The sequence below is a fragment of the Magallana gigas genome, chromosome 2, assembly GCF_963853765.1.
Source record: "Magallana gigas chromosome 2, xbMagGiga1.1, whole genome shotgun sequence".
Taxonomy (NCBI): Eukaryota; Metazoa; Mollusca; class Bivalvia; order Ostreida; family Ostreidae; genus Magallana; species Magallana gigas.
In genome coordinates this window covers 40,136,431-40,145,752 of record NC_088854.1, presented here as the reverse complement: position 1 = coordinate 40,145,752, position 9,322 = coordinate 40,136,431, and the positions used below count along the sequence as shown (strand labels likewise).

Sequence of the window (9,322 nt, the reverse complement as noted above, 5' to 3'; positions counted from 1 at the left end):
CCACCCCCAATGTGGCCCAATCATACCCCAGGGTCATGATTTGAACAAACTTGAATCTACACTATCTGAAAATGCTTCTACACAAATTGTAGATTTTCTGGCCAAATGGTTTTTTAAAAGAAGATTTTTAAAGACTTTCTATATATATTCGCATGTAAAAATTCGACCCCCTTATTGTGGCCCCGCCCTATCCCCGGGGACCACGATTTTACTAAGCTTCAATCTATGCTATCTGAGGATGCGTCCTCTGAAACATTTTTGGCCTAATAGTGTTTGAGAAAAAGATTTTCAAAGATTTTCTCTATATATTCCTTTGTAAAACCTCATCCACCATTGTGGTCCCTTCCTACCCCAGGGGACTATTATCTAAACAAAATTGAATCTTCAATACCTTAGAATGGTTCCACAAAAGTTTAAGCTTTCTTGGCCAAATAGTTTTTAAGAAGATTTTTAAAGATTTTCTCTATATATTCCCATGTAAAACTTCATCCTCCAATTGTGGTCCCATCCTGTCCTTGGGGACCGTGATTTTAACAAACTTGAATCTACACTACCGGAAGATGCTTCCATACAAGTTAGCTTTCCTGACAAAATAGTTTTTAAATAGATTTTTAAAACATACCAATAAAATTTTTAATAATTCTAAATTATTTCGCCTTTAAAGACAGTGTCGCCTTTCATGTGAACAATCTTCGATGCCCATCACCCAGTGATGCTTTGTGCCAAGTTTGGTTGAAATCAGCCCAGTGGTTCTTGAGACGAAGATGAAAATGTGAAAAGTGTACAACAGCGACAACGCCATTGACGACAGACAACGGACAAACTTTGATAAGAAAAGCTCACTTGAGCGTTCAGCAACAGCGAATGATGCAAAAATACATTGCAAGTTACAATCAAAATTATCTTAATATCTTTTTTCATCACCTTTCATTACTTTTATATGTTACATCACGTAATATGTAGTAATATCAAGTATGGATGATCCATTAGCAGTTATTATATTGGCCGTTGTCTTGTTTATATCCGATATTATTTTTGTAAAACCGACATCTTTATATTTTCTCTCCAATCATTGCGCACTAGTACTGAATAAGTTGACGATCAGGGTAATCAAAGTTTTGTATTTTTACTAACCATGTCAGCTTTCGTCCGTTACTTATTTTGCCACAACGTTCATATTTCTTACACAAGAACTGTGATGCTATTACGTTAAATTTAAGAATTAATGAAAAAGCTCCAAACCCTATCGAATGCCCTAAAATATATATCCAAAGGTACGCGGAAAACAATTGTTTGCTCATAGGCGTCGGAACCGTGGGGGGGGGGGGGGGGGGGGAGCAAAGATAACTTCTCGCAGCAAAGATAACTGTTCCTAAATTTACCTTGAAAGATTGAGAAGTTGGAGTCATAGGCACATAGGCATACTCCCCCCCCCCCCCCGGATTAGGAATTTCATGATTTTGGGGAAAACAATTTTTGGTACGTAAGATTTTTTTTGGAAATATAGGTATACCCCCCCCCCCCCCCCACCCCCACGGATTAGGATTTCCATGATTTTGGGAATTAGGTTTTTTTTTCCTGAAAATTTTTTAGGATAACTCTAGCCCCACCCCCCCACTTTTAATTTGCTTCCGACGCCAGTGTTGCTTAAAAGAAATTTTTGAATTGGTAACCTTTGAACGTTATTTAATAAACACACAGAACACACATTAAACAGAGTATATGATTCATCAGAGAAGATGCATCATTATAAAGAAACCAAATCGTAAATTTTCCTGGTATCATCGTTAACATTATCAAACTATAAGACGACAAACACTGGAAAATAATTTAACAATAGAAATGCATCAAGCACTAGCCATCTTTGTCTGTTCATCTGATATATTAAGTATGTATGTTGATTTTTTTGAAAGTTTTTTTTATTTACGATACTTAACAACTATGAATACTCTTGAAGAAAGACCTAGTAAGTGAATTTTGATTTGCATGTGAGACTGAATACAAATACTCAGATTTGACATCCAAAAACCGCCAACACGAATATTCCCTTTTATGATTCAAAATGCGGTGAGTTCTCTCTTTCTTTCTCTCTCTCTCTCTCTCTCTCTCTCTCTCTCTCTCTCATTGTTGATAGACAACTAGCTACCTATACAGGTCCGCTGTTATAGACCACCAGAAGGTAATCTTGATCGACAAACATAAGAGACACATTGTTCGTAGTAAGATATTCATATAAGTGCTAGTTTTATTTCCCATTTCTAATCTTATATAGATTTTCTCATTGATTATATTTTACCCTGATGATAAAAATGACTTGCCTCTTTTGACAATTGATTTTTATATACAGGACTGTTCATTGATAAATAATTCAAATTGAAAAGTAGCTATTTTGAAATCTAAATTGATGTTTGTTCAATGTTTATATCGACGTTCCAAAGTATTCGAGAATCATTTATTTATTTTTGCAATAAACAACTTTGAATTACATCATATGGCAAATATATTTTTCATGAATCATATCCTTTGAATATTGCAGGCATCAATTATTTTGGTACACATAAATTACTTTGGTCCTTGCAATCCTCGCAATATTAGATAACATAGTTTAATTTGGTAAACAGTAAAACATATTTTATAAAGATTCTTATTTCGTTTTCAATAATACTATTAGATTTAATAACCTTTGAATCATAACAACACATTAATAAAAAAAATATATTACTGAGAAACACGGTATCGAGATATGATACAATATCCGATGACACAACAGGGTGTGACGTAACTCAAGTAATCACATACTGTACATGTATATATAGCAGCGCGAAGACGTAAATAAATGCTTTAGATTTGTGAATAGCCCTATATATAATAGGTCTAGCTTGGTGGGTAAAATTGACTAAAAATTAGGTTCTTTCTCAAGATCGATAGGTTTCAGCACTTGTTGAAGTTTAAGAGAATTTAAGCCATAGGAGATCTATGATAATCCACTATACAAATGCAAAATGAAAACGAATTGTATATTGTTCAATTTTGGTCGTATACAATTCAGAAGGGTGAACTTAAAAAAAATAAAAATAAGCTTTTATAATTTTCAAACACGAGATGCGAGGACATTTCAGGAAACAGATTATCCAAATTTTGTTATAGAAAATGCTCTTTTAACAAACTTGCAATATCGCAAGGTTGATTTCACTTTATTAAATACATTTTCTTAATTTTAGAATACAAGTACACTCAGTGACAGATAAGAAGCTATATAGGCAAGCTAATGGCTAATTTAATATAAAATACAGATTATCCATGTCCCTAGTGTTTCCTTTGTAATTTTCCTAGTAAAACAAGGTGTAATAAAAGCGTTATAATTGCTGTCTTCTGAGCATTGTCCTCCAAAGAATTTCTGGTTTATTTGACTATTATAGTAGAGTTTTCTTTTGGATCCATGAATTGCTTTCCCGTGAAGTCCGTGTAGTTCTCGCACTCTTTGATGGCGGTATTAGGAACCTGTTAAATTAAATTAAATAATGATCAAACTTTTTTTAAAGTCGTTAATAACATATATCATTTTATTTAATTTAGACTAGGATTTAACAAAATTTAAATCATGCTGCTCAGACTTTTATCACATAATTAAAACAGACACATGCCTTGAAAATAATCTCTTTCAATTTGTTTAGCAATTACCAAGACCTGAATTGACTTTAATTTATGTTCTTTAAAATATGAAAAAAGGCCTGACGGTCGTCTTATCTTCTGAGTAACAATAGCAAGCTATGTTCTTAAATATTTAATTATATTTTTAACACATTAAAATTTCACTAAGTCGACTTTAGTTTTCATTGTGCATGTTTTTGCACATTCTAGTAAAAACAGCGCATTGATACCTTTTATAAAAAAAATTATATAACATTCATTTAATTAATAACAATAAACAATATACAGATAAAAATATTTAGATTTTAATTTTAAAGGAACATTATTAAAACCATTGTTCCGTTGTTCGGTAGATGACATTGTGCTTCTATGACAGAGTGAAGCTTTGCAGGAGTATGTTTTAAGAAATAACATTGAACAAAAAAGTAAAAAATGTTTCCTTTTGAAATGTTACAAACAGAATAATAGGATAATTTTGTCTTAACCTTTTAATGACCCCATTATACCAATCTACATTTGTAATACTTCAAATACAGAGCAATATTTGGGCCATTTTGAGATGACTCCCACTAAAATCCAGAAGGTAGGATTTAGTAATTGTTTTTAACATAAAGATTAGAAAATGATATTACTAATCATATATTAATGGATGAGGAAAATCGCTATTGCAGTATTTTGTAATCTGTTTCGAAGTGCGAAATTCTACATTTTCCTATTATATTCCTGTAGTTAATATACCTGTATTTTAAGATGGCCCTTAGAAAGGCTAGATAGAAGATTTTCTTGAAACTTCGTAAATATATAAGAGTTGGTGTAAATAACGTATGGTTAAAAAATAATGAGTTTTGCTATTGTAGTTTTAACGCCAAAAAGATACTCAAATTGATCTTCTTAAGTAAACTCTGTAACTATTATAATAACCAGTGCCTTTAAAATTATGTCCCAGTTGCATTTTTATAATTAATATCAGGCTATCTGAGTGTGCTAAAATGCAAGGTTCATGAGAAAACACAGTATTTAATCGGAAAATGTCTAATGCGTGACAGTGAATATATAACATATTAACGTAAGTTGTTTGATAACCTACAGAAGATTTTGCATCGCTTTACATTTTTAATCCTGTGTATAAATTATACACAAGAAATAATTAAAATAAATGTGACATAACTTCAAATTTACCGCATATCTACACATTGATTGAAGAATTTCAAAGTTCGAATCAGGATTTGCATTGTTTCAATAGTATTCTACAAATAATCTTTTATAAGAGACATAACTCTAATATAAGTTATAGAATCACTATCAAAGTTACCTTCCCATAAATCATTATTTTCTCTTCTAGCTACAAAGAAATTCTGTCTTGCGGTTTAAGAGTATTTGCATTTTTCATGATAATGTAAAAGTACTTAAATATAAATTATTTCGTACTGCACTAAACACTGCTAGATGAAACGGTTTGAAAAGAGATTCAAAAAGGTATAGGAATTCATATGTGAGATATTTATACTCAGACTTATTGTGTCTTACTAGTAAGATCTACAGTACATAGATTTTGTAGGTACCAAATAAAGTTGAACGATTTCTCTGGATATAAGTCATATCCGTGTATACCCTGAATTATAAAAACGAACACTTTACGTAGGCGGAAATGCAACGGCTCTCTACCTTATTTATCGGGGTATAACACGGGTGGTGATGAACTTTGACTGGGTTATTGTGACGTGTGTTGTAACACATAAGGTAAGCCCAGCGCCGCCTGTCGGAGTTGTTTGGTCCGCTGCAGTGAAGCAGATTGCAGCTAAAAATGAGGGCATCCCCTGAATAGATCAAAACTCAGTTTGATTAACTTGAGCAAGCAACAAGGTGCAATAAATTGACGACAATTTATTTATTCTAGAACCCATTCATTCAATGTATATGTATACGTCAAACTTTTTTTTCAATTAAGCGCCCGTATAGTGAAGATTTCAAGCTTAAAGTTCTCGCAAGCATGTAATTAATTCTCAGTAGATTTACCAATCAACTGCAGTATCCCAGTCAATTAAGGTTCAAAATTTGCATTTATTAAAATATATATGACATAAAGTACATGTAAGCGTTATAAGTGAGATAAAAGTCATAAGTTTCAATTGATACGTTGCATTGGCAAATAAAAGAACAATCAAGTCTAAATGTTTTTAAATTTCAAATTGTGGATACGATTTTGAGAATTTCAATAGAGTCAAGAGTTGTATATGTACAATAAAATTAAAAATACCTGGCTCCAGCTCCACATGTACCAGCTCGAGTTTCTTTTTAAGCTCTCTCACTCTGTCTATGTCGGCTGCTGTTTGTCCAGCCACCATGCTATGCTCAATGCGACCACATTTGTTGGAGCCTTTCAAAACCTTTAATAAATTAATATATCCTTAAGGGCTCTGATACTTCTACATGTTTACATAAAATATGAGAAAATTGCCGGTTGTTTATTCATTACTTGTATTTCATATTCCTACCTTTAAGCACCCGTTGCTTTTATCACATTTGTCTAAAGCAACAAAATACGTAAGCATTTCTGGAAAGAGGCAGCCATTTTTATACCAATATCTAAAAGTCGCGTTAAGGTGCATTAATTTTAAGCTTAAAGAAAATGTTTGAACAATGAAGTAGATTCTCCAACTTATGAGTTACTGGTATAAAAATGTATATCATTGCAATTATAGGAATCTTGAAATTGTTACCCATAGTCTTGGTGCCAAAGGAAAGTTCCACCAGACTTTGCATTCTTCTGAATCAACTTTCCATGATAGTGATACACCTCTTTTCCTCCAAGCAGCTTATGTTGTTAATTTTTATAATCAATCCGATGTAAAAATAATAATAATAATAACTTCGGGGTTTATTTCAATTTTTACTTCTGCTCTAAAGATAAAGGATTTGCTTTCATTAAGATTTCTCACTTTTTAATGAATCCTACCTTTTCTGCAGCATTGATAATTTTCTCGGACCTAGCTGCCATTCCTGTTACGTCATTTCCTGGGTGATTCCAAACTGTCAAATCTACCTCTCTTCCCAAACTGTCATCCACCTATTTCCAAATTGTAAACTTTTTTAAACAAAGTCAATTTTCAAGTTTTAAGTTCAATTTGATAAAGTTTAATTCTGGTATAAATTGGCCCTACACGTTAACACATACTCTTATTTTGTTTCGTTCAACTTCTTCAGTATCCTCAAAACACCTCTTAAATTTACGAACTTCCTCTTCATCAAAGAGCTTTCTGAAAAGGCAATGAGCTGAAACTTACCAAATTGTTGCGTTAGGCTTTAATAAACATTTACTTTAACATTTAGTGGAACTTACTTAACGATGATAAATCCATTGTCTGTATACTCTTTTAGTCTTTCCTCTGTTATCTCAAAATTGTTGCCTAAGAAAAAAAAATAGCACGTGAAGGAAAATGTTTATGTTTTAGAAATTCAATTTTATGTAAAAAAACAAAAAAAACAAACAAACAAAAACAAAAACAAAACTTCACCCATAAATTTACGTTTGAATTATGGAATCATTGTATGAGAATAAAAGATATTCAAGGTTCTGGACTTACGGAGCCTCTCTTACTAATAAAGACAATTTGGTTTGAAATTTAAAATTTAATAACCTACTACCGGGCCTTGGGCGTGCAAAAATAACAGTAACTGACCATTTTTCATACTTTAAGCTCAGTTTAGCCCACCTGGACAAAGTTGGAGAAAGCATATTGCTACACCCTCGGCATCTGTAACTGATTGTTTTCAAGTGTTTTTAAATGCATATCCCATATCTAAGTTTCTACTGGTCATATCTTCACAAAAAATTCTTGGTAATGATTCTGGTTGGAATTAAGCACTTTAAAATCTTGGATACTACATCTTGGCCGTAAATTTATATTATGACAGACGTTTAAGTCTTTGGAGCATGTAAAAGGTTTTGAAGAGTCATGTAATAAACATATTACTGGTTCAATCTTCACAAAACTTGTTAATGAGGGGTTGGTGTAGTCTTGACATGCTGAAATGACGAATCTGGGCCGTAGATTTAAAATGCTTGAAAAGGTAAATGATTTTTTAGCATTATTATGATTTTAGAATAGGCCACGGGTCATACAGTAACTACTGGTCCTTATTTGCTCAGGCTTGTAGATTATAAATTAAAGTTTTGTGAATAAAAACTTCATGATCAAAGATTTTAAAAGTACATAGTGTTTGTTTGCAAATTTAACCTTTATTTATGTGCAACATTTAGTATGACTGAAGTTTTGGAGAATGGAGTAGAAGTTTGAAAACGAAGTACAAGTGCAGAAGTTTAAAATTGCATGATTGATATAAGAACATGTATCTATTTGAAAAATAGACCTTGCTTCTGGTACGGGGATTAATTTCGATAGACTAAATAAAAGAGCAATTAACTTTTTTAAGTAGTACAAACCGATGCAACGATCTGCCTGTATTAAATTGCATCATAAGCAATACGTATATTATAAGTTCATAATATAATGTTATATATAACTGCATTAATCATATTTCTCAGGTACTGTACTGAACACATTTACAACAGATAAAGATACGTTTCAACAGCTTCGAAAGTACCAAACTAATCAATTTTGTGGATTTTTTCTCTGTTTGTCCTCACTTATTATTTAATTTCCTTGACCGTTGAAAATTAAAGATGTAAATTAATAGACACACAAAATTCGTTTTGACTAAAACTTTTCCTTATTCGAAAAGGCAAAATACGGATAAGCCATATTTTAAATATCCAACCTGCCTTAGCCGATAATAACTAGGTCAGTACGAGTATATATAGGGACCATTATTTAGAACGAATGAAATTTGATAAGGAATAATAATAATAGTGTGGAAATTTCATCTGCAAGATAATGAAAGCTTCGGAAAAGATCAACAGGCAAAAATAAGTTGACAATTTATTTTTTTTAAACCTGTCAAGCTAAATATCGAAAAATACCATACAGAAACATTATATTGTTTTGTTTTTTCCTAAATTATTGTAGATTAAGATCAGCCCTTCGAAAAATGCAGTAACATAATAGCTAAGATTTATTATTTTACATGATGAACTGAAATATTTGTAAGTAAATGACCTTGACTGAATTATTTTTTATTTTGTTTAAATCCCTAGTCAAGGGATGAACAGTTGAGCAAAATAGGAAACTATGAAATAAAATTTTACACAAATTATGGATTGACACATGATAACTCGAAGCGCAAAATAAAATATATACAAGAAATTTAAAACAATCTTTCTTTAATTATAATTCTCACCTGACATGTTGCTGCTGTGGTCAGCCGTGTGATTTTAGGCTTTTGTAAGGACCAACACAGTGATTACTTTAGTATGTACTTTCTGATAAATTTTTATCTACATGTTTACACAAACCAGAAAACAAATGAAATTATGTAGGCTAAAGTTTTTTATATGATTTTATACTTACATGTAGTAGGCAGATCGGGTCTTGGTCTTATCTCCACGAATATCAAACGTGTACAGATGACATTTTGGCATAAAATATGCGGCTTTGTAAAAAAGGATGAAGAAATGACCCGGAAATGACGAATTAGGTATTTTTTCAAAATGTTTTTGTAAGGAACATAAACAGGTCGAAAGATATGACATTACTGTTTTAAATACTAATTT

General features: G+C 31.8%; 1 protein-coding gene across 1 annotated transcript; it reads right to left on the bottom strand.

Annotated features, from left to right (window-relative positions):
* Positions 1 to 2,537: 2,537 nt before the first annotated feature.
* On the bottom strand, positions 2,538 to 9,086 carry LOC105325096 (L-proline trans-4-hydroxylase). The gene is made up of 9 exons (XM_066076584.1): positions 8,950 to 9,086; positions 6,992 to 7,058; positions 6,827 to 6,908; positions 6,608 to 6,718; positions 6,372 to 6,466; positions 6,147 to 6,237; positions 5,909 to 6,038; positions 5,317 to 5,468; positions 2,538 to 3,501 (listed from the first exon to the last, which is right to left on the bottom strand). The coding sequence occupies exons 1-9, from the start codon at positions 8,954 to 8,956 to the stop codon at positions 3,403 to 3,405; spliced, it is 834 nt and encodes a 277-aa protein (XP_065932656.1). The 5' UTR covers positions 8,957 to 9,086; the 3' UTR covers positions 2,538 to 3,402.
* Between the last annotated feature and the right edge of the window lie 236 nt (positions 9,087 to 9,322).

Bases quoted from the DNA above. Each gene is read 5' to 3' on its own strand.
- LOC105325096 (XM_066076584.1), bottom strand. The intron at 6,039-6,146 runs GTAGGAATATGA...AATTTATTAAAG, and splicing joins AAAGCAACGGGTGCTTAAAG to GTTTTGAAAGGCTCCAACAA. The intron at 3,502-5,316 runs GTAGAGAGCCGT...TTAATTTAACAG, and splicing joins GTTATACCCCGATAAATAAG to GTTCCTAATACCGCCATCAA.